General features: G+C 38.2%; 1 protein-coding gene across 2 annotated transcripts in view; it reads left to right on the plus strand.

The window, feature by feature from the left end:
* Positions 1 to 98: 98 nt before the first annotated feature.
* The window catches only part of PPP3R1 (protein phosphatase 3 regulatory subunit B, alpha), a 39,137-nt gene continuing 14,003 nt past the window's right edge, over positions 99 to 25,232 (plus strand). The window contains exons 1-3 of one of the 2 annotated variants that reach the window (XM_015620741.3): positions 22,043 to 22,194; positions 22,297 to 22,321; positions 24,468 to 24,507. In XM_015620741.3, coding sequence (XP_015476227.1) covers positions 24,495 to 24,507 — 13 coding nt within the window. In that variant the 5' untranslated portion in view covers positions 22,043 to 22,194; positions 22,297 to 22,321; positions 24,468 to 24,494. Of the gene's footprint in view, positions 329 to 22,042; positions 22,195 to 22,296; positions 22,322 to 24,467; positions 24,508 to 25,232 lie in introns of those variants that run through there. The other variant, XM_015620740.3, reaches the window with a different exon arrangement.

Consider the following 25,232-nt stretch of genomic DNA (forward strand, 5'->3'; position numbering starts at 1 on the left):
GCCATTTTGCGCTCCCACCTCCCCACCCCGCTGATGACGTCACGGCCTTGCCCCGCCCCCCGGCGCGGCGGAGTACCCGGATGTGAGAGCCCCGCCCCCTCCGCCCCGCGCCAGCGCCGCTCGCGCCCCCTCCCTCCCTCGCTCCCTCCCTTCATCGCTCGCTCCGTGCGCGGTCAGCGGAGCCTTTGCCGCAGTGACGGGAGCGGGATCGGGATCGGGAGCGGACTGGGAGTGGCAACGGCGGCGGCGACGCCGGACAACGCACAGCGAGGCCGGGGTCGGCGGATTCATCTGCGGGGGAGACGCCTGACGCCCACCCGCCGCCATGGTGAGGACCCTCCCTCGCTTCCCCTCCCTAGCTCTTCCCACCTCCCCGCTCCCGCCCCGCCGGAATATTCCAGACCGGGCCGGGTCCCCCACCCCCGCGGCCCCACCACCGCTCCGCCTCGGCGCTGCCCTGCCCCTGACCCGGCTCCTCCCGCCCCCGGGCCGTCCACGTCCTCCCGCGGGCGAGCGCCTCTTTGGGCTTCTTTCCTGGCTCTCCCCGGCGGCGGGCGCATCCCCCGCTCTCCCCCGCCGCCCACGGAACCCCGCTGCTCTCCGCCTCCTCCCTCCGCCGCCTTGGCAGCGCTGGTCGGGCTCGGCCCTTCCCTTCCCCAGCACCCTCTCACCTCACCCCCACCCGGCCCTCCCCGCGCTCCGGGGATTCGCGTCGCCCGGGCTGCGCCTCATCTGTTCCACAGAGGCACCATCGGCCCCCGGCGCCGTTTCCAAACCAAACTCCGGCAATTTCGGCAGCGCTGCCGTGCGGGGGTTGTTTCGCAGCTCCGCGGGGTTCTCCCCCCGCCCCCGGTGCAGCAGCAGTAGCGCTGTGCCGTTCGTGTGCGGACCGGAAAGCTGTAATGCACGTAGCCCAATGGACTGGATAATGTGCGCTGTAACTGGGCTGGGGCGGAAAGCTGACACTTCACACACCACGGGTACTCGGGGTTTGAGGCTGCGGGAGTGCCATGTGTCCAGGTGTGTGTGTGTGTCCGAGAGTCGCTCTGGTTTTTCCAATCATGACGGGTTTAAATTTCCCTTCTTCTGCCGTAAAATTAACCTGGAGATACAGTATGGAGTCCTGTAGTATTTTACGTCGACACTAGGGGTGTCTCCTGCTTTTCACCGCTGCCAAGAAATCAACGCCCTTTTTTTAATAAACATTTATTTTAGCCTAAATTATCCAGTACCCTGGCTGCAGGAAGACCTGGCAATATTTCGGTTTTACAGCTGGAGAAATACAAGTAGTTAAATTTTTTTTTGTCTGTTTTTAACCCTTTCAGAGCGAGGCTAGCTGGTTATCACATTAGACCTCACAGGGCCTGGAAGAAACCCCAAAATGGGTTTCTTTTTGTTTTTAAGCAGGCATTACAGTCTTTCCTTTAAAAAATAAAGTTGTGGCAGAAACTAATGTGCTATGCTCAGGGTGGTTTTGTGTGTTTAATAGATGTGCCTTTGAAGAAGTGCTTTGAAATGTATAAAGCTTTGGGTTTGGTTGGGGGCACATCAAGACTATGAGGGGGAAAGAAAGTTCGTATTTTGAGAACAAGGTATTAATGAATTTGAGGCTTAAAAAATTACTATCACTTATGCCACAGTTGCAATACCACTAATTACTTTGACTGTATAGAGCAACATGAACAGTGATCATTTGCCACACAGTGGTTGTGCTCATCCTGCCAGTAGCTGGGTCTTCTGTGAAAATTTTCTTCTCAAAGATCTGCCAGATGAGATAGACTAATATACATTAAAGGAAAGAAATATCATTGAACTGTGATGCCCACATGTCTGTCAGGGACCTTTAATGAACTTAATTTTCATGTATTATTACCTTTGATTATTTTTTACTCCATTCTGTTGTAACTGAAGCTTTCTTACAATCTTTTGATGATGTAATCATGGTGATCATTACTTCATTGATTCTTGACTAGGAGTTGTGTATGATACATTGCAATGTGGAAATGCATATGCTAGGGAAAAAAGGTGAGCTGAATGTTATCTCTACCAGTAAAGGTGCTTGTGTCCTCAAGTAAGTGGAACACCACTGTAGCTGTATCACTACAGTGGTTCTGGTAGCACCTGATCTTAGGTGCCTTTTAGTCTGAAAACCAATATAAAACTATACATTAACAAAAAAACACCCCCAGCATTTCATTTGAGTTCCTTTTTTTGTTTTTGTTGTCATTTATCAGGGGATGCTTTCATTGAAAGAGTTCAGTTTAATGAAGGAGTATATAATGTTTCAAACCTTATGGTATTAGATTATTTTTTTCACAGTGTAGAACATTTATGTTCTTATAGGAATAGAGAGCTGACAGTTATGGTGAAAAAAGAGGTGAATGTATTGTTGTGATTGTAGTAGGTTAAGATAAAACAAAAACATCTAGTGAGTCAAAGAGTGTTCTTCTGGCTGTTTAGGTATAGCCAGTTCTAAAATAATCTGTCAGAGCATACGATGACGAGTCCATTACATAATGCCAGAAGTAATGTTGATAAGCTATTTTTGTCAGAGTTGACTTAGCAAGTTTTTCCTATGAGTAGTGTTTTCTAGGAAAAGGTAAACAGCAGAGATAAAGGTATTAAATGATCTTTGTTTTAGATAGATAAATTCTGTCTTCTTGGAATGGTCTGTGTTCTAGTTCATATCCAGTTCTTGAACTTTATAGGTGTAGTAGAGAAGCCCCAGAATTGTACAGGAATCACCCAAAATGTGTTATATCGTGCATCCATCTTAACTAGTCTCTTCTTAATTTGTTTTGACTCACTTCACTTGAATACTAGTGCCTCTGGTGCATTTTCTCCAGCCAGAACTGATCTAAGACTGGCTCTAAATTACTGGAGTAAAGAACTTCTAAACAGGTTTGTTTTTGGTTTTTTTTTGCAATAAAACAAACAAAAAGAAAAGAACCCCAGAAGACCATCCTAAATAATCCTTTACTATTTAGCAGGGAAGGTGTTAAATGCTTTGGTTATTAGCTGAACAAAAAGCTAGTTTTTCCTAAACAGGAAGATAGAGCCTATTGGTGAAGAAGGAAAACAAATTTTTAAGAAGTAATTATATTTTTTCACTGTTAATGTGGTAGAAGTAGAATTCTGTTTTTCTATGGCTAAACTATTAATTTAACAGTAGGGAGGAATGAAAATTGAGTAGTTGAAGGGAAAATAGTTTGGTGGGCATACCTCAGGAGCTTCAGTACATTCATCATGTAAGGCATCTGGCTTAGCAGGTGAAAGGAAAATTTTAAGGGAGTGAGATTAATAACACCTAAATTGTGGGGTTTATTCATATCTTAAAGTAGATGGGACTGTCTTCTGTCAATCAGAGCCAGAAAAAGAGAATTCAGTAATTCTGGTATTTCCGAGGAAACGAGATGAGGCAGAAATGCACATTTTTATGCCAAACTATTTCTCTTTGTCTGCTTCTGCCTCCTCACAGAATGGTTCAGGTTGGAAGGTACCACAGTGGGTCACCCAGTTCAGCCTCCCTGCTCAAGCAGGGTCATCCTGGAGCGCATTGCGCAGGATTGTGTCCAGATGGTTCTGGAATATCCCCAGTGAGGGAGACTCCACGCCCTCTCTGGGTAATCTGTTCCATGCATGGTCACTGCACACTAAAGTTCTTCCTCATGCTGAGGTGGAACTTCCAGTGCATCAGTTTCTGCCCATTGCTCTTGTCCTATTGCTCAGCACTACCGTGGAGAGCCTCATCCATCCTTTTGGAACCCTTCCTTCAGATACTGATACACACTGATTAGGTCCTGGCTCCCTCAGCCTTTGCTTCTGAGAGAGATACTCCACTCTCTTAATCTGCATGCTGAATTGGTGCTTACCTGGCAGTGTTACAGAAGAAATAGTTTTGTTTTTTTTTTTTTTAATTGTAGGTGTTCTTAATAGTGTTCTTCTACTGTAATTCATAAATTAATCTTGCGTAAGATTTTTCAACATTGCTTTGATTTATTTTTTTTCTTCTAGTTTGAAGAATTTTGCTTTCTCTCCCTGTTTTTACTGCTTGTTTTCAGCTATGTTTCACTAAAGAAAATTGTATCCTCTCCTAAAACGTTTTAAATCTGAATGGTAGTTGAGCGTAAACTTCTGTAGGTTGGACTCAGTGATCTCCGAGGTCTTTTCCAACCTAACTGATTCCATGATTCCAAAGACACTGCTTTAACTATATGGAATGATGACAAAAAATTGTTTTCATGGAAAAACATGTTTTGTAATTTGAGCTAATACATGAGTTCTTGAGTGCAATTTGCTCTCGATTTCCTTGCCCCTCCTCTTCCCTGCCAAATCTCGTCTCCCTTCTCTGTATAATATCATTTGTCAAGCTGTAATTGAGAGAAAAATGACACTGCACTGCTCTTTATTCATTGGCAGCCAATTCATATAGTGACACATTTCCCAGTTTTCTGTCCTTGTTTTCTTCTGGACTGTATGTTTTTCTGTTTTCCTGAGCTTGTTTATTCCTTTATGTTCCTTACAGAAGGACCATGGGGGTAAAGGGGACTGGCTATTTCCCTTCTTCCTATATGCTATTTCTTTGCCAGAATCAGCAGAAACGGAGAAGGTGCTACTATGTGATGTCCTTGTCATGATCCAACTCTTCTGCTGCTGGAGGAGTGAGCACTGCTAGGATTGGGCAGTAAAAATTGAAGTGGTGGGAAGGAATGATGACAAGCATATGTCAGCATAAAAAGAGGAGTAAAAAGTGCTTGTGCTTAAAGGTTACACAGCTGGTACCTCTGAGCAGGATACCATTAGAAAATAAGCATCTTGTTTGACTTGCAGGCCTGTGTTAATTAAAATATAGGAAAGTTGGAACTCCTGAAACAGTTGGAATTTTATTGGCTGACATGATTATATAAATTACTTAAATATGTTCTTTCTTTCCCAAAGATTGTAAGAATTTAACTTGCTGTGCTCTTGTGAAGATGGTAAATACTGCCTTTGTTCTGCAAATGGAACAGGTCGAGGTCATAGCAGGGTAATAAACTTAACCAAGGTCCTTCTTACTGTTTAGCATTAGTATGTGATACTGGAAATGTGTGTTTGTAGCTTTGAAAATAAATATGTCAGAATCAAATTAACTGTTACAAATTTAGGGGTCTTGGAGTTAAAATGCTGCCACTAGAAAATGTGCTGTGTGTTGTCCATTTGGCTTAGGGCATGTGATGGTGTTCAGTGGTCCCTGGCTGCCTACTTCCAGCATCTTTGTAGCAGTGTTTTAGACTCTTGAAGTGATTACTTTGAGGTTTGAGTTGGGGATGGGCCTTTAAATATCCTGCAAAAGCTACTCTGTTTCTTAGTTGTCAGTGGCCTAAACTAATCTTGACGCCAGCAGTGTCACAAAGATCAGCTGCAGAGGTTGTCTTAATGTCGTGAATGAAGTGGCAAAGTCTTGGACATGCACCAGCATCTTTTAATCTGTATAGGTAAATCTTTCTCTGTACCAATTCAAGTATTCTGGGAAAGTCCAGGACTAGAAGCAATATATTCTACTTAGTATATGATGTACTAGACTTTTTTGGTCACTGGATGAAATACTGTATTTAGTAATATATTTGGATTAGTTTAACCAGGGCTAAGCTTGAACTATATCTTGTCTTTCTGTTCAGGTCTTACATATATAATTTGTGTGGCAAAATTCTGTGGGGAGTTGGTTTGTTTTGTTGTTTTTTTTTAATTTTCAGGTGTGTCTGAGAATAAAACCCCCATCTTTCAAGTGAAGTAATTTCTGGAGTGTCATTTATTTTTAATGTTGATGTTTTGTGTAGCTTGAAGATTTTAATTTGGTAGCTATACTTTATTAGGCTTTTTCCATATAAGACTGTGTTTTTTATGTTGCTACAAGTACTTTAACTGCTTGGGCAAAACTGTGTTGATGGTACAAAACAGGCTGGAGACTATATCTGACTTGTTTGTAATTTGACAGTCATTTGGCCCTGCTATTGATACTCCCTTCCACAATTAAGGAAGAAATCTAGTGATATAAATAATCCTTAACTGCATTAAAGAAGTTTTGGAAACCCGTTAACTGAGTAGGATTGAAGGCAGCATTTCTTATGAACTGCCAATAAAAATCTTGGCTTCCCAGCTGTAAACAGGTTGTGTCAGTTAGTGAATATTTGCAGTGTCTGTGTTGATGAACATTTCTAAGAAAACTTCAGGCAAAAAACTGAAGTCAGCTTAAAGTTAAAATAGTTTATAACATTGCTTAAGTTAGGTAAGGTAGGAATTTAAAAAAATGTAGTGGGACATTTATGGAAGCAGTTCAGTCAGAATTTGGGAGGGGCAGGAGAGGAAGGAATGGGACAACAGGAAGCCCAGAAATGAAGCCCAAGGTTGATATGTTTCTGGGAAGAAACCAAGCTACTGGAAAAGTGTATTCAGCTGTGATTCTCAGAAGAATATAATCCTAGGATCATCTTTAAATGCTGTGGAACTTTTTCTTCCTTTGATATATTTGTGACAAAAATGGAGATTTTTTTACCCCTTATTTTCACCAGCTGGAAACCATAGGACTCTTTTTCTACTTCTTCTCTGTTGTTACCCTGTAACTCCTCTGCATATATTTTTCAGATGTTTTGGGGTTTTTTGGTAATAAGTGGTAAAAGACAAAACCAGCTATTGTTTCACTGCTGACTGTGTAGGTTCTGAATAGCATCACTGAAGTTGGAGATGGTCACTTGAATTCTCTCTGGTGAATGACACTATGGCTAGCAGAGAGGACTTTAAAAGGAGTTATTTGGTTTGGTTTGTTGTTGGGTTTCTTTTTCAGTAAACTCCATGGCTATGCTTCAGGCCTGAGCTTATGAAGGAGAGCTCATGTACTTTGTAGTCATGATGACTGAACAGCTTTTCAGTCTTGTGTGTATAAGATGTTCCCTTGGGAAGTTTAATTTAGTATTGAGCCACTGCTAACAGGCTTAGCACTGTGGTATCTGAGCAGTCATGGGTCAGTTTTGTTGATAATGCTAATGTGACACTTCACAGATTTTTTTTTTAGATTAAAGCTTGATTGCATGTAGATCTGCTAACAAGTCTAGGAAAAAAACAAGTTATTATAAATAGGAGAACTTCTAAGCAGCAATAATAAAAATGTCAGATGAATGAATAGACTTGATTTCTATATTTGACTCAAGTAGACTGTCTTGGCACTCTAATAACTTTTCTTCTTAGAGGTATCAAGTAAAATACCTGTTTGCTACTTTTCCCAGTGATTCTTTAAAAAGCAGCATTAGTTTTCCTGAAATATTTTATTCAAAACACAGTTTATTTTATTAATAAGACTAAAGCATTTGCAGTAGGTACCACTGGGGTTAGGGTTTGGGGTTTTTTTTGTTTGTTTGTTTGTTTGTTTTCAGACAGTGCATTGAAAAATCAGATAAATGTAATTTGTAAAATATGAAAGGTTAGTAAGTTTGAATCTTGCATACTCTTGAATGTTATGGTGCAGCACTAGTGTTGGTGCAGCTGAGTTTTGCTAAAGGTCAGTTCTGAAAAATTCTCTTTTAAGAGGCCTTGAAAAAATAGGATTGTGAGTTAAAAGGTGGCCAAATGCCCTTTTGTGGTGAGAAAACAAGGCATGAGGGTAAAAGGGTCTAAAATGGAGCAGAATGAGAAGATGGTGGGTTTATATGTAGACATTTTTATGTAATGATGTAGAAAGAATGTACTGCTCTATAGCAAGGGGCAGAACAACTAAAGATTCCAGAAAAATTTGTTTTAGAGAAAGGATGGGTTTTACTAGTAGTTTAATCTACTTCCTTGGAGGTATTGTGTTGCACCTGTGCAGTGCCATAAATGTTGTGTCAAGTCAATCCTTGTTACCCGGTGTTTCACAAAGAGCTGTTAAAACACTTAGTTTAAAATGACAAGTGTTCTTTGATTTGCAGTTCGTATTACAGATTGGGATGCAAATGTATATGCATTATATACTGCCTCTAGTGCTTGCAAACTGTAAATTTTGGTATGGCACATGAAGAGATAAGATGGTGGATAGCAGAAAGAGGGTGGCCTGTGGTTCTGTGGACAGGTTGTGCTTACAGGCACAATTGTCAGTCTTTGTATGGGGCCTTGGAGTGGATTCTTGATTGCCAGCAACTGGTAATTATTACTGGAAGTCGCTGTGACTCTGCAGGGCTGCATCTACAGGACTTGTTTTGGAACCTGTAGACCCTATAAACAGCAGTAATTTTTCTAATGCTGCATTGTGTGTACTCTTATTTTTGCTTTTACATACATTTACAACTTTATGTACATAAGAAAATTTCTGGCTTTTCAGGACAGCTGTTTCTGGTTGTATTGTCAATTACAGCAATTAATAAGTTTTGATTTCTATAATGATTAAGCAATCTTTAGCAAGTACTGTGAATCTTTTATTTAGAGATCTTAGAACGATTCTGGTAATGAGATTTTGGAAAATTCTTCAAACATTAGACATGAATGTTTATAAGCTACTGAAATTGGTTTGGATTTCTACTTTTATCTTTTGCGTACCCTATTATTAGTTTGTAGCAAAAGTGACAAACATCTCTGATACTCAATATTTGCATTTCTGTCTGTAAGAAGTAAGCCAATTCCTGCCCTGAAGAACTTAACCTAAAATATTCTTCTAAATAGCATTTGAGTATTACTTAATATAACCAACACCTGAATGGACATCACCTCAGTGTTATGACTAAAAATAGTCAGTACTTTCTCCATGACACATGTCATAAAAAGAAAACTGTTTGAAGGTTTCAAATCCTCCATAGCAGGGAAAACTTGAATTGAAAGCATTTGTGTTGTTGAGGGTTTGTTTGTTTGGGACTTTTTTAGTGTCTTATTATGTTTCATTCTGCTTTCATTTTGCTTTCATTTTATTGGGAAATCTGTGCTAATTGGAAGACTTTGAAAATTTGCAATGCATCTTCAGAAAACCAGTTTCTAATCTGTGGAAAATTCTTGAGTGCTGGAAATTGTGTTCACTTCAGAATGGAACCTGGTAATGCCAAGAAGACCTCTTTAATGTTTTGTAAATTTCTTGATAATTACAATGAATTTGATCACTCAGTTTTGGATCATAGTGTTGATAGGGCCTGTTTTCAAACCATATGATTCATTTTTATTCTTTGTGAATCCTTGAATAGCACAAACTAAACCAGAACCTAAAATGTCTCCATTTATTAGCTGATGGCTGCAAGTTCTGATTAAGTTATTTTCCTTTAATAAAAAGGATAGAGACAAACCTAAGGTTAGTGTTAACTGGTTGAGAATACGAGCAATCTCTGTATTTCAGATTCTGTTTCTATGCAACAATTCCTCTTCTGCATAGCCTGCTTCTTCTTTGGTTTGCACATCTTGCCCAGTTCTGCATCTTTGCCTCCTTGGTTGTTTTTTGTTTGTGTCAGTTTGTGAAATCAAATCCTCATTTTGGAACTGTCTTTTCTGTTTTGAGATGTGTCATTTTCACAACTCTTCACAATGTTCTTCAGCCTCTTTTGTGATGGATCCTGAATGACATCTTGCCTACTTTGTGATTGTTTTTTCAATTGTGCTGTTTCTTCTTTCTCTCTTCTTGTTGGGCAGCTGTAAGACGTTTATCTCCTTGCAAACTCCAATTTCCCTTTTTGATTTCCTAATTGGTACTGAACTGCTTATAAGTCTCTTACATGGGAAGAAAGGCTGGTGACAGCATCCACTTATCTAGCCTGTTTCTGTGCAGAGCTGTACACTGAGCTGTGTGGCTTTCCTGACTCTGTTCCATCCCCTCATGGTAGAGCCTTTGTGAATTACTGGTACTTTCTGAACTGGTACTTGCACTTCCCTGCTCAAGGACATATGTTAAAACTGGTACTAAACTGTTGTGTGCAGTAGAACTGCATAAGCTTTTTTTTTTTTTTTTCCTCCAGACCTTTTCAGATTAATTTATAATACTTGTGCAACTGTTCCTAAAGCCCTACCCTTTGCAGTTAACACATGACTGAATGCACTGTTGAAATCTAAAAACTTAGGAAAATCGGTAGAGAAAAATGTGCAGGTCCTCTTCTTCACTGTTTCTAACCTATTTCTGTGAAAAGGGAATTACTTTGAGCTGCAGTAGAGTCTTTTACATTAAGTAGCATAATACTGTTATATGATGCAGTATAATCTGTTTATGTACTTTTGCTGTATTCTTTGCCCTCCATAAATGCCGCTTGCAGTGAATCTGCTGTCTACACTCCCTTAAATAAAGAAGCCATCTAAAGTTATTTTCTAACTGATAATGATCTTCCATTCTTTCCTTGTTCAAGTTTGTTAACAGTTTGTGGCAAGGGACCTTTGCTAGCTGCATGAGGAAGAAATACATTAATTATATAACATTAATGAATATATATAACCAGTTATATAAATATATTAACAAATTTAGTAATTTATATATTCATCACTTGTTGTCAAAGGATAACATGCTATATTTAATTTCTAGTTAAATTCTTACCTTTCATATTTGTCTAACCCTAATCAGGCACAAGGATCTGTAGCCATTTCTTGCAGAAATTAGGGAAGAGATTTGTTTACTTTGCTTGGGGTTCTGTGACTGCTGGAGCTCCTTTTCTGCTTTTTAGAAAAACCCTCAGCAAAGTGGAGTATTTTTATACTTTCCAGTGCTCACAGCATTGCTGAAGTGTAGTAGTAGGAAACTGATCTAGTGGTTACTGTTTTTTTTCCAGCCTGTAGAGTTGAGGCTTTTGGACTTAAATATCTTCTTGGTACAAGCCAATCCAGAAGTTCAGAAGCCTCTCAGAAGACTGAGCCATCCTTATATTTACTCATTTCTTGTATTTGGAGTATCACAACTCATGTTTTTAAGAGGTTATTTTTGATTCTACAGATATTGATAACCTTTGGGTTTTTAAAGATTACTCAAAATGAAGTTTAAATTTGCAAGCATGATAACAAGTCCTATACCTTAAGTGACTATGATTTCTACAATCTACAAAACATGGTTAAAAAACAATGCAGAGAAAAAAAAGCCTATATTTTATACTCCTCATCAGTCCAGTGGCAAGAGTGCTGGACTTGGAAGTATTAGAGAGAATATAATTCTTTGACTGTTAATTTTGGAGGGGTATTGAAATACCAGTTAACTTGGCAGTTTTTACAGGGGTTAGTCTATAGAGCTGTTTGCTGAAGCTCCCTAATTTTCTTTTTTTGGTTTTATAGTTGCTTGAAATGCTAAGAATCAAACTGGCCTGATTAAAAGCAGCCTCATGAGAATATAGATAGCAAATTATATTTCAATGTGGCTTTAGGTCAAGTGAATATCTTCCTGTAAAGTAATTGTTCTGTTCTTATTTATATGTAGGTCAGCCAGTGATGAAGTTGTTATTACTTTGTGTTGGAGTGGAAGTTTGGGCTGTTTGGACTGAAGTCCAAAGTTTTCTGGGAAAAATTTATTTTGTCTTCAAATTGTTGTGGAGAAAGAGAAAAGCTGAAGGAGTTTTAATTACCTACTAAATATTTTATCTGCGAAAATTGAGTGTTTTGTTTCTTTTGGGTAGGTTTGTCTTTCTTCATTTGACAGAGTATGATATGCTAAATAATAGTTTGTCTATAATATTAATTTCTGGTGGAAACTGTGGAACTATGTAGTTCCTCCAGGTTCTTGGTGATGCTTGCATATTTTGGCCTAATGTTTTGAATGAGGTTTTCTCCTTTGTTCCCTGTGTTACTTTACTTTTCCGAATCTGAAGTTGTTCTTTTGCATGAATATGAAAAAATTTACTGTTTGCAGTTGCTTGTATTTTTTGTGTTCATATTCACCAACAAAGGGGAAAAAAATCCTTCCTACTAATGAAGTGATTAAATTGGAGATCATAAGTGTTTGATATCCAGTGTATATTCATCACTGTCCCAAAAAACAAGATCAGTGTGGTATGCTTTGGTTTTTTTGTTTCTCTTTAATATCTTGTTAAATATAAGTTAATGTAATTTCTTTATTAAGATGTTGACTGTTAAGTCTGAAAATCCCAGGACACCTGAGTTACTTGATAAAGTCTTCAGTTGCATTTTATGCTTTCTCCCATACTCTTTGGATAAGCTTTTGCACTATATGCTTCCAAAGCTTCTTTGAAATGTTCTCTAAAGCTTTTCAGCTCTGTTTTTGTTATGCATAAAGATTTGTGGTTTGCTTAAGGTTTGTGGGGTTTTTTTTGTATCCTGTCATTCATGTGTCTGTTCTCTTGCAGTCATTTGTATTTTCTATCTCGTTTTGTACTTGAGATTACAAATGTTCTGGACAGTATGGGCTTGGTTTCAATTTTACTAGTGTGGGTTAGTCCATGTAACAGCACAGTCATGGGGTGGATGATTGAGAAACTTTGCTGCAATTGTCTTTAAAGCTGAAAGGGTTAGCTGCCATGGTCTTCTCTTTTAGCTAAGGGAATTGAATAAACTTCAGTTTGAGCTGTAAACCTAGAAAGAAATACTGTAGGTGAAGCTGATATATTGACCTAAGTGGAACAAATAAATTATTGTCTTGCAAATTTTTTTTTGACTTCTTCAGAAGCAGTGGAGGAACAACCTGTTAATCCCAAAGACTTCCCATTAATTGCATCACAACTTTGATTTAATGGTGGCAGAATTTTATTGTTCCCCTAGTAAAGGTTGTGTTGCTTCAGAATCCTTCTGGGAAACTCCTTTCCTTGGCTTTTTGAGAGTTCATTATTCATTTATGCTCTTAAAATTACAGGGTTCTGAGAATTTTTGAGAGTGATGCAAGCTTTAGAAATGTGAGCTTTGAAGTGATTGGATAAGCAGATTGGGTTGTTGCTGCTTGAGTAGCAGCTGGGAACTGCCAAAAGTGAAATTGTGAAATGTACCTTAGCTCATAAAGTTAACACTTTTGTTCCTGTCACCGGTTTTCTCTCAAGTTTTATTTACAGATTGCAATGTTTTTGCAAGTTTTTACAATGAGAGGTCTTACTGTTTTCTGTGGTTTTTCATACATAGGAGATTTTGCTTTTCTCCTTCAAATAACAAGATTAATTTGTTAGTTTTCTAAATGTGGCACAATCTGTTCTCTCCCTTACCTAGTTTTAAAAACTCACTGTGTTTGTTTCTAGCACTGTTTATTATCTGTCTGTCTGGCATACTGCAAGCTCTGTTAGGGAGATCATAAAATTCAACAGAAAATGTGAATAGTCTTACATATTACAGATGGAACAATTGAGTTAAGTTTATAGTAATCTAGTTATCCTTTAGGTTTTTATTATGTCTACATTAAACTTGTGTGAGATGATTTGGGGAAGTATGTACATACCTAGTAAATGATATTATCAGTGTTTTGACCTCATGACTTCTTTTTTCTCTAAATTCAGGAAAAGGACTTTGCAGTCAAACTGCTTTTATCTTTGGTCATTCTTTCTTCTTAAGCAATTTAACAAACTGCTCTTTGTTGTTTCTGCTGGGTCTGTATGTCTCATTCTGTCTTGGGTGACTTTTTTTTTTTTCTGGGAGACACTGCAGGTGAGTAATTAGTGTTTGTGTCTGCATGTACAGATCTATGATTAAACCAAGTACTTAATCATACTTTCAAGATCATGCAAGTCTAGATTTTTGCTGGAAGATGAGCAAGTGTAACTGAGTTCAGACAGGGAATACTATGGGATTGATATATATGGATATATATATATATAATCATACAATACCTGCTGTAAGTGGACAGACTTTATAGATTGCTTTTCAGTCCTGATCACTTGAAATTCAAAAGACTAAAATTTAAAATAATTGTTTTTATCCCATTTGAACAGATGCACTTTTTATTATGTTTCCCTTAATGAAGCCAAATGGTGTTATTAAAGGCTGAATCCTCCTATAAATTACACTCTTGATTCCTTTAGTTTTTCTGTCTGGTAGAGGCTTTGGCAACAGGAGCCATCTCTAGTTTCGGGTTTGCCTTGTGCTTCACTGGTTTAGGGCTTCCCTGTGATATCCTAGAATAGTTACTTGACTGTGATGGCCTTAAGCCATTAATATCTCACATTGGAGGAGACCCGTGGACAGTGACGGATTTAAATAAAGCATAGCATAAGTTACTGGCCAACTGCCAGCCAGGGGACAAGTGGCTTCCCTTAAAATGACTGATGAAGCTTGGGCAGAGACATGACTGGATTAGATAGTGACTAAGGAGTAAACTGTGGGCTTTTCCTAAGACTTGGACAGTCTTTCTTACCTCCTATATCCAGAAAGGGGATGTAGTAGAACCTGACCTGTATGCAAGAAGGGAGAGTCTTCTAAGGAAGCATGATTTACTTTGTTATGAGCAAATTGAGTAAATGTATCCAAAATAAGTTTGTTTGTTTTGTTTTGTTTTTTTTTTTTATAAGACTCTCCTTTCTTTTTTTTAATGTGGCAAAGGGAATTATAACACTTGGCATACTTGAAAGAAGCAATGCCAGAGTGCTGTAACAGCTTTAACCTGACTTGATCTCTACTGTAATCCCAAATCCACCAATCCCCTTTGCCTTGGTTCATTATCTCTGATGTCTGCAATTTAAATATGTTGAAGAATTAGGTATTAATCTTTTTTTTGCGTTCCTTCAGTACTGAAGGTCACAGAGTATTTTCTTTAGAGGCAGGATTAAAAGTTTAGGCTGCTTTGGGGGTAACATATATAAAACTTGCAATCATCTTCTTTCAAAGGTAAGTTAAAATAAGCTGTGTTTGGTTTTGTGGTTTTATGATTTTTTTTTCCCCCTGAAGTGCCTTCTTTTCTCTATATAAAATGCTTACAGCCTTCCTTGATGTTTGCTGTTGATTAGTATTCAGGTGAGGTATGGAGTTAGAATAGTTAACAACAGCTGTATAACCTATCTTTTGTACTTTTATGGTTTCACTTTTAAGATCATACATTAAAACTGAGCACTGATACAAGTTCAGTTTATCAGATTTCTGGTAAACTTTACAAGAAATATAACTCAAAGTGTCCACAAAAAGTTACCATAAAATTTCAAGGGCTGATGATTGACAGATGTAGGGGAGAACATAGTTTTGCTTAGTGTCTAAAGTGGAAGGTGGAATGGAAGAGTACGTTTGCTGGCTTACATCACTGGATTTAAACTGCTGGGTGGAATTGTAACAGAGATGCTAGGGAGCTGTGGATATAGTATGCTAGATCATTACAGCCTCTTGGAAATTGTGCCTGCCAGAAAATGGAAAATTCCTCTTCCTAATCAAAGGAAACCTTAAATTGATTGGACAGCAATGTGTGAACTAAATGTAATTGTAAGATTTCTTTTTAATCCCAAATGAAATGTGTATGCTTTTCCAGCTCTTCTAGATTATTTTTTTTTCAAAGAGAAAAGATTATTAGACTTCTAAAGCTTTTGATACTTTGTTTATTACATTATCTGAGCCATTAAAAATGTGCTTCTTGGTCTTTCAACTTCTGTAGAAGCAACTTTGGAATAATACTTGTATTTGTGTTTATATCCCCTTTATCCCTGTATTCTTAGGGAACTGTTAACAGCTCAAAGGAAGGTAAAAAAGAATCAAATAATTATTAGGGTTGGAAAAGAACTCCAAGATTATCAAGTCCAATTTGAGTGGTTACTATCATGCCCACTAAACTGGAAAAGAGGCATGTCAACTTATTTTTTTTAACACTTCCTGAGTTGGTGACTCCACCACAGCCCTGGGCAGCCTGTTCCAATATTTAACCACTTTTGGTGAAGAAATTTTTCTGACATGAACCTCCTTGGTGCAACTTGAGGTGGTTTCCCTTGTCCTTTTCATAGCAGAGCCTGAACCCCACCCTGGCTACACCCTCCTTTCAGGGAGTTGAAGCAAGATAAAGTCCCCTCTGAATCTCCTTTTTCCCCTGCTAAATATCCCCAGCTCCCTCAGCTGCTTCTCATGGGACTTGTGTTCCAAACCTTCTCTGAACTTGCTCCAGCACCTCAATGTCTTTTTTGAAATGAGGGGCCCAGAACTGGATAGAGGTTTTGAGGTGTCACCAGTGCCAAGCACAGGGGACGAATGTCATTCCTGGTCCTGCTGGCCACACTATTCCTGATGCTGCCAGGATGCCCTTGGCCTTCTTGGCCACCTGGGCACACACTGGCTTGTGTTCAGCTGCTGTCAGTCAACACCACCGTGTCATTTTCCTTTGGGTCACTTTCCAGCTACTTTTCCCACAGCCTGTGGTGCTGTGTGGGATTGTGACCCAAGGACAGGACCCCACTTCACCTTGTTGAACTCATACCATTGGCCTTGACCCATTGATCCAGCCTGTCCAGATCCCTCTTGCAGAGCCTCCCTACCCTCCAGCAGAGCAAAACTCCCATAGTGTCATCTGCAGAATGACTAAGAGCACCCTGGATCCTCCTGTCCAGATGATTGATAGAGTATTAAATATGACCTGCCCCAAAACTGAGCCCTGGGGAGCTGGTGACAGGCCTCCAGCTCAACACAGCTCCATTCACCACCACTCTTGGCTTGGCCATCCAGGGAGTTTTTTTACCCAATGGACTCCTGGCCTGTCTGAGCCATGCAGAGACAGTTCCTCCAAGAGAATGCTGTGGGAGACAAATGTCAAAGGCTCTCCTAAAGTGCAAATTACATCCACAGCCTTTCCTTCATCTGTTAAGTGGGACACTGCCATAGAATAAGTTGCGGTTGGCCAAGCAGGGCCTGCCTTGCATGAACCCAGGCTTACTGGGACTGATAGATGCACTAATTGCTCTGGTTGTTCTGCATGCAGTGTGTGATTGCACCCAGGATAACCTAAATACCAACATTTAAAGTCGGTTCATAAATTTCATAGTTTGCTTTTGCAGCTATGTCTTCAGGGGTCCAGGAGAAAATAATTATAATGTATTGCTACAATATGCATCTTGTTGCTGGTTGATTAAAGAATGAAATAAACAATTGGTGGATACTCTTCCATAAAAATACTGTTCATTCTTTTGCATATAGACCATTGAAGGATTTATTTGGTAAGGAAATACCAAAACAGATTTCTCTCATTACTTGTGCCATCCTGTGAATTCAATATATATTGCTGTTTCTAGCTGTTAAGAGTTGTGTTCATAATAAGAGTTACTGATTTTAATGGCAGGTTTTACTTGAAGAAGTGTAGAGAATTATAACTCTTCCATACCAGTGAAATTCCTGAGTCCTTCACTGTCACACTTGTGCTCTGTGCTACTTACATGGTAACATTAAGCTGCTTCTCTGTTTTCTTGTCTTTTTTTTACTTTAATCCTTGACTTTCCTGTATAACCTAAAAGAATTTGCTGCTCATTTGTATCCTCTTTAATTCCTTCTGTTTCACATGTGGATGACTGGAGGCTTGTCTTCCTGAAAACTCAGTTTTTCCATCTTATTGACATACTTTCTAAAGACTTTCCCAAGACAGTAACTGTAAACATAGATATGTATACATTCTTTCTGATACACATCTTTCAATGGACATCTCTCACAGCCAGTGTGGTTAGGAAAGTGTTATCCTGACTATCCAATCCCTGGCCATGGTCAGAAACCTATAAATTCTGAGAGAAATAATAATGTTTTCTTCTTCCTTCACCACACCTCGAGAGCTGTGTCTGTGTGACTCATTTCGTGTCCAGCAGCAACAAAGGCTCACACCAAAGGGTAGCAAGATGCCCAGATTTGACACTCCAGTGCCAGAAAATATGTTGGATTTTTGGATAGCCAAGGTAGTGGCCATGGAAATGGATGGCCATGGAAATGGATAGCCATGGAAATGTCATGGACTTTGATTACAACAATTAATAGAATGAACATAAGCAGAGCTGAGGTGGTGAAAATTGTTGTGTAGTCATGAAGGCTCAATAAATTGTCATTTGAGCTGAATTCAGCTTGGAAGTCTTGGATCTTAAATTGCTGTCATATTGTCCTAGCTTCAGGATAGATTGGATTTGTTGTTGACCTGAAAACATAATGCATGATTGGTGACTGTGGTCTAGCTTACTGCTAGGAGATATTTAATTTTTGAACTTACTGAATGGGAGGTGGGTGTCACCTCACATGAATTTTTATGTATTTCTTTAATTCCTTCTTTAGCACATGATCTTAGAAAACAGGCTGAGAATTTGGGCTCAACAATGAAACTGTCACTGCTCTCAGGCTGAACTTCCACAAGCCTTCCTATTCAATGTCTTCTAATTTCTTGGCTTCACTTAATTTTTGCATCACAAAATCTAACTCAACATTAGTACCAGTGTAAGAACCTCAGAGGTAGATTTATTTTCTTTGAGTAGAAGTCTTGTGTTAGAGAACTGCTAATTGGAGGAGGAAGGATTTAGGAGAGTTGCACTCTCTCTGCCTGGAATACTTTTAAGCAAAGCCAAGTACTTAGTAGTTGCTTTGCATAAAACAATACAGGAGTCACCAACATGTTTTAAATGTTACTTGCTAAATTTTGTCAGCTAGTTCACACTATTACCAGTTCTTCAGTTAAGTTTTGTTTTCAGGTGATTATGTTTGGATATTCAAATTTTAGGCAGATTTATTTACTGCCTGCAATAAAAAGCCTAAAAGGTGACTTAATTACTCCAAGTCAAAACACAGATGCCAAATTCCCTGGTGATCTTATCTATAACGTTTCGTTTACAAGTTTCCTTTTTCTGTATATAAATTGGATATTTCTGTTAAATAGTAGATAATCAGTGACATACTTTTCTTGATTCATAGACTCCTCTTGGACTGATACAACATTCCTGTGTTGAGTAGTTTGTTCAAGGGTTTTTGAGGTTTTTTTTTCCTTCTTGTTACTGAATTTAACAAAAAGGGCAAAGTATAAGTATATTCATACTGTTTATGAAGATTAAAGTATTTTTCTTGCTGCTTTTTTTTGGCTGAAATCTTATTCTTGCTTTTGTTGTTCTAAGCCGTATTTTTTGTGGTGTCTACAGAAACTTTGTATGTCTTTCATCTGCTCTCTGGTAAACTCCTTTTAATGTTTTAATTCTCTGGTAAATTCCTTATAAAATGTATAAATTACAATAGGTGAGATCTTGTATATTTTTGTGACCAACATTTAATTCAGAAATTCAAATATTAAAGCGGCTTAAAGCTTCCTGGGCTTTGTGTGAAATTTATTTTAAACCACTGTAGATGTGTCTGTGTGGCATGTCCTATTCATGCAGGAATGTTTAATGCCTTGAAAACACATACTATCATTTTTAGTTTCCCTATTTGCTTGCTGTTTTTTAGTGAGGAATACTGACCTCTGACAGCCAAAGCTCTAGTAATTTGTTAAACAATGATCACTAAAAAAAACCCCAACCAAATCAAACTTCTTTTCACCAAGCAGTTCTTCATTGTTAAAGCTTTATGAAAGTGACAATGCATGGAAAATGAGCTCGAAGGAGGAGGAAGAATTCTCTGCAACAGGTAATTGTCATCAATCATTAATTCTGGTGGTAGAGAGAAGAATGAGGAAAGACAGAGAAGCATTTTGTGTGTTTGTGGAACAGGGAGGAGGGTCTAGTGGACTCTCCCTAGAAGTGAGCTGCTAGCTGTTTCCATCTTTCATTTTAATCCTCCCAGCCTTTTGAGTTGTAGTAAGGGATGATGGAAAACAGCGTTTTTGTAACTTAAGGATTGAAGTTGGCTGTCTTGATAATGCCTAGTTCTGGTCCCCAGCTGACATGACTTGGACTGTTTCACTGCCTGCTGAAGCTTCTTGCTTTTGCTGACAGTGGTAGTAAGTAGTGTACAAACTATAGGAGCAGATGCAAGAAGCACAACATAGAGTGTGTTGCCAACACCCCAAGAGGTGCCCTTGCATTAAAAACACAAATGCAGGAGCATCTAGGGCAGAGGTGGAACAGCCAGTGCTGTGACAAGGCAGTTGGCAAATTTAAGGCAATTTACAAGGATGAACATCTTGCGTTGCTTTTGTGTGCTGCTGGAGAAAGTAGTAAATCTTGGTCAACTACTCCTGTACATGAACTAAAGAGGTCAGGAGACCAGTCTTGCCCCTTGTTGAATTTACTGCCTGGCTGTGGAAACAAATCAGAATCTTTGAAAGAACCTAATGTTTTAGACTGTCCAGGAATTAATTTTCATTTGTAGTAACTCACACACCCTCCCACCCCCTTTGGAGGGCTAAATTTCAGATTAGTCCTAAGGTGAAATTGTGGTTTGCTGACATTTAAACACATTTTCTGCTTTTATTAAAAAAAAAAAAAAAAAAGGCAAAAAAGAAAACTAATTGAGGGTTAAAGCTGTGATTTATCTCTCTAAACTATTTTCAGAAAAATGCACATCATGCAGAAAAGTAATGCATAATCAGACCTAGAAACAGTGTTCTACTAATATATGCTGAAGAACTGCTTTGCAGTGTGATGTCTATGTACAAGCCCTTTTGTATAAACAACTGCAGCTAAGAATTGAAATTATGTTACTAATTTTGCTAATTGCTAATTTCCTTTTTTATTTTCTATCCATAGATCTTCATGTCTTTCACTAAGAGGAAACTTGTCAAGATAATTGCCTTAACTATTGTACCTTGGAGCAGCATGTATAAAACTGATCTTAAGAAGAAAGAGTGATTAGTATTTGAAATAACTGCCAGGGGAAAAAAAAAATCAACAAAGACTTTTTTATTTATAATTTACAGAAGGTATAATAACTAAAGTCCATTAAGAGGTTATTCTTACCTAGTAAAAAGGCACAGCTGCTGAAAGGAGAAAAGAATACTTAGTAGAAAATTGCAAAACCTACTTTTGTTCTTAAAGGAACACATTATGTGTCACGTCAGCTCCTTTAGTGATGTGTTTTGACTTCTCTCTAGGAAACTGGTATTTCTGCAATACTCAGAATTGGGTCAGCCTTCCTTTAGTAGATTTTGGACTTTTCCCTTATCTGTAATTATTTTTGTCAACAAGTCATGATTTTTGTGGCTGTTTAACTGGGAATTAACTCACAGGCTTCTAACAGCATTTAAGAAAATTTCAAGACTAGTCTAAAAGAATAAGGGTATTCAGAATATCTCTAGTATCTCAGCTGCTTTTTCTACTGATGCAGCCTGGGAGAGAGTGGAGTTCCAGCAGTCTGGTTGGGATACCCAGGTGCAGCTGAGGAAGGCATGTTCTACACTGGGCGTAGGTGCCAAGTAAATCTCTTGTGGAGCATTGACTCTGTAAAAGCTGCATTTCTTCAACAAACCATGTGTCACTTGTTTCTAAATGTGCTGAAATAGTGTATATGAGCAGATACTCTTACTTTTTGTGAGGTATGATAAAGATATATCTGCCAGGAAACACTAATATTATAATGAGGTTTTAAAATTGACAATTTAGGGCTGTGTCAGAACCTTGTGACTCAGATGCATTTGTATAAATGAACTTTTATATTGGAGATGAAATTACAGCTTTGGAGTTTTATACTGGCTTTGGCCTTTATAGATTAGTATAATTTAAAACTATAAAATAAAGTGTAAATGCAGTGTTACTTTAATGAATAAGGTGTATAATTATAGTGATCATTTGCAGTAACTCAAATTTTCTGTTAGCGCACTCAATCACAAAGAATATTTTTCAGTGTTCTTTAGAATGCTTCCTTATCTGGTGTTAAAATTAGGTAATTGTTTGCATTAAAACTGTACAGATAAAAATGTGTATCCAGTTTCTTTCCTTTTACTTAGAGGGTCTGTTTGATACTTAATGATGTCTCATAGCTGTGCTTCCCTCCCTACTTTTTTTCTGAACACCTGAATGTGGATATAACTCTAGACCTTCCATTTTACTTATTGCCTGCCTATTCTTAAACAATCCTTGCTTTTTAAGCAACCAAAATATTCAGCCAGCTTAGTGCTTGTGTTTCAAGGTTTATCTCCTGTCTCAGAGCATATACACTTCCTGATTGTATTTGGGGGCAAGTAAGGAACCGTCTTGTACTGCTGCTGATGGAACAGGATAAAAAATGCCTGCTCCGGAAACCAAATCATTCCTCTTAATCTCTGAAGATCAAGGCTGTGGTATAGAGCACCATCTTTGTGTTTGTCCAGGTCACAGCAGTGTAAACAGGAATTTTGGCATGAGTAGTTCAGATGTTTATTTGTACCACACACACTCCCCACCTCCCATCAACCTCCTATTAAATCTTACAAGAATTTTGGATTCTTCCTGTGAAGATGAATATTCAACACATCAATAGCAGGTAACTACTTTTTAAAATACTTTGCTTAAATACTATGTGGAAAATGTTGAATAATCATGTAATTTTTACATTGTAATTTACTAGATTTTTCTACCTTTTTAGATATTCAAGATCCAGTCCTGGATAGGTAAGTATTCTGAACACTTTTTTTTTAGCCATAGCCGTTTCAAAGAAAAGCTAAGCTGAAGTTTATTCACTTTTTTCTCTGATCTCCAAATATGTTTTTTAGGCTACTCCATTTAGATAACTAGCTTATGACTTAGCATGTGCATCTAAATGTATAGTAAGGCTCTTTATAAACATTGCACTTACTCATTTCATGAACTGGAAACAGTTATTCTCATTTTTTCATTTTGTCCTGCTCAGTTTTCAGAAGCATTTTATGTGTTTATAGGCAGCCCGTACCAGAAATTAATTTTCTCCCAAGACCTGAACAAGGATGTAAATGCCCAAAAGAGCAGTAGTAGTTAAGATTGTATATTTGTGTGCATGTGCATAAATGCACTGGTTTTAATTCAACTTTCTCCTTTAATTTGCAGCCTTCCAGTCTGGTGTTTTTCTTGCCTCTTCATGACCTCGTGTCTTGAGCAGCCTAGCTGGATCCCCTGGTTCCTGTTTCTTCTTGTCTCAAAATTCTGCTTTCTCCCATTTTAGATTCCCTACCCCTTTATAGTCATATGCATACACTAGCCTTTTGCTACCTGTTTTGGTCTTTGCTGTTTATCCTAAGACTTTGGTTGGGATCCATGCAGTATTTTCCACGTGGCACTGCTCTCCTGGATTCCCTGCCACAGTTCAATTAGTTTGTCTGAAGAACATCCCTGCTGATCTTCTGAGGTTTTTGTGGCCTGATGGTCCTCATCTACATTTCTGTTCTGCTACTTTGTCTTGTTCTAAGTAGACATTGGAGAAGACATTAAGGCTGTACCTTTTGCTGCCCTACTTAGAAAGCAAATGTATGAACATTTTTTAAAGAAGCAAGAGCGCCTGTGGATTGTGGGGGATAAGCAAAGTGAAAGCGTTTCTGAGATGAAAAAATGCAAACAATTCCCCTCAACAACAACACCACCACGTCTCCCCTTGGACATGTTTAGATTCATGAGATGTTTGTTCTGCCCCTTTTTGCTCTAATTAGGAAGTGCAGTCACATTTAACTTCTAGGCTAAAAGTAATTCTTCCCCCTGCCTTCTGTCAAGTAATCTCTCTGTATCTGTTCAGTTTTGTATCATTTTGACGAGCCTTTCTTTGCAAGTGCTCAGCTGTGGAATCCCTTATGCTCCACACCATAAGAGAATTACTGCTGAATAGATTGTCTTAGACTCATCTGAAATGTGTTTTGTTTTCTTGTGTAACACACTCCCTTAAAAACATTAGTTTTGAAAGTGGTTATGAATCTCTTCACTTATCTGGCTTCTCCTTTGCTAATGGATTCAGAAAAGTCATTAAGCATGTGCGTATTGTAATCTCTGGCTCAAAGTGAGGCATTTGGAGGAAAATACAAAATTTGTGGGTTTTTTGTGTTCATATTGCAGTAGTTAATGTTAATTTCCATGTGTACAAATTTAGTGTTTATACCCTCAAAGTTTTTTGTGCTATTACTGTGTTGTTATGTAGCAAGGATTTAAAGTCTTAGTTTGACTTTCCGTTCAGTTATAAAGCAGGAACATATTAATGTAGTACATTACAAAAATATTTAAATGTAAAGCTGTTATGTCTGAGTTTGTGGTCATGTAAAGCTCTTCTTTTGCTTAATTCTTGCTGTGTGCATCATTTTTGGGGGGAATGGGCAGGTGGTTCAGGGAAGAAAACTTGATACAGTTTTCTTAAGCAAATTGAGTAAGATTTGTCATCGGAATTCGTAAGGACGCGTCTGCTTCTGCGTATGAAATAAAACGGTAAAGCAGGTTTTGCGAAGTTTTGAAATTAAATGTTTTTAACTTGAAAAGTAGCATTTGCTCAGTATATAAGTAGTGAGTTTGTTTTTCTGAGTTTAGAATACGGGATTGAAGTTCTTGTTATAATTATGTGAACTGACATTTTCATGGGAATTCTCATTTAAGGAGACCTCTTAATGGTTTTATATTTTTGTTTTGGTAACATAGATCTATCCAAATAAAACACTGTTTATGACTGTTGGGTCTGAAATACATATTTTTGAATAACAATGTAACTTGTACTGCCTGAGATTTTTACAATGCTGAAATGTAAATAGTTCCTCAAAGCTAATTTGGGAGTAATTGCAACTTTGCTCTTTTTTTCTTGTTGTGTTTCAGGGAAATGAGGCAAGCTACCCTTTGGAAATGTGCTCGCACTGTAAGTTTTTTTAATTGCTACACTGTATTGTTACAGAAGTGAATTTTGTTTGGGGCTTGATATGTACAGTTTCCATGTATGGTATGCAGTTTATATACTAACCAAAATAATTAAAAAGTTAAAAATTACCTTTGGAAATAATACAGTTTTTGCTGTTAGATTGTAAAATCAAAAATAAGTCCATCTTTAAAACAAAAATCACTTAAAGTTTTGAGGGTTTTCTTTGAGTCTTCCATTAGAAAATTAAAAAAAAAATTATGATAGTCTTGATGTCTGTAGGGTGAAGTGTAGTTCAGCCAGTGGGGCTTTTCCATCAGTCCTGGTGCCAGTTCCTCAGGGATATGGAGCAGCTCATGGTGCAGTCTGTGATGTGTTAGGAGCAAAGTATATTGCATAAACTGGCTTTGTGCCCTCAGAGGAAGGAGAGGTTGAGACTAAATGAGCTTTGTTGTTCCCCTGTGTGTGCTTGCAGCCAAGCAGTTAGGTGAGAACCCACTTGGTGTTACTTGCTTCTGGCCATGTGAGAATAAAATTTGTTGCTCCATCTCATGGGGTTAGTCTACCCTGTAAAAATGACAAAGTATTTTTTGCTGAAAGCTGACCAAAGAAAGGGTTGTCATGTATAATGTTCTTGTGGTGTTGTGCTAAGTGTACCTATTTTTAGTTGCATTTCCTATAGAATGATTTTCTTTAGCCCTAAAGTGTGTGTAGATGTGTGTGTGTGA

Source organism: Parus major, chromosome 3 (genome assembly GCF_001522545.3).
Source record: "Parus major isolate Abel chromosome 3, Parus_major1.1, whole genome shotgun sequence".
NCBI lineage: Eukaryota > Metazoa > Chordata > Aves > Passeriformes > Paridae > Parus > Parus major.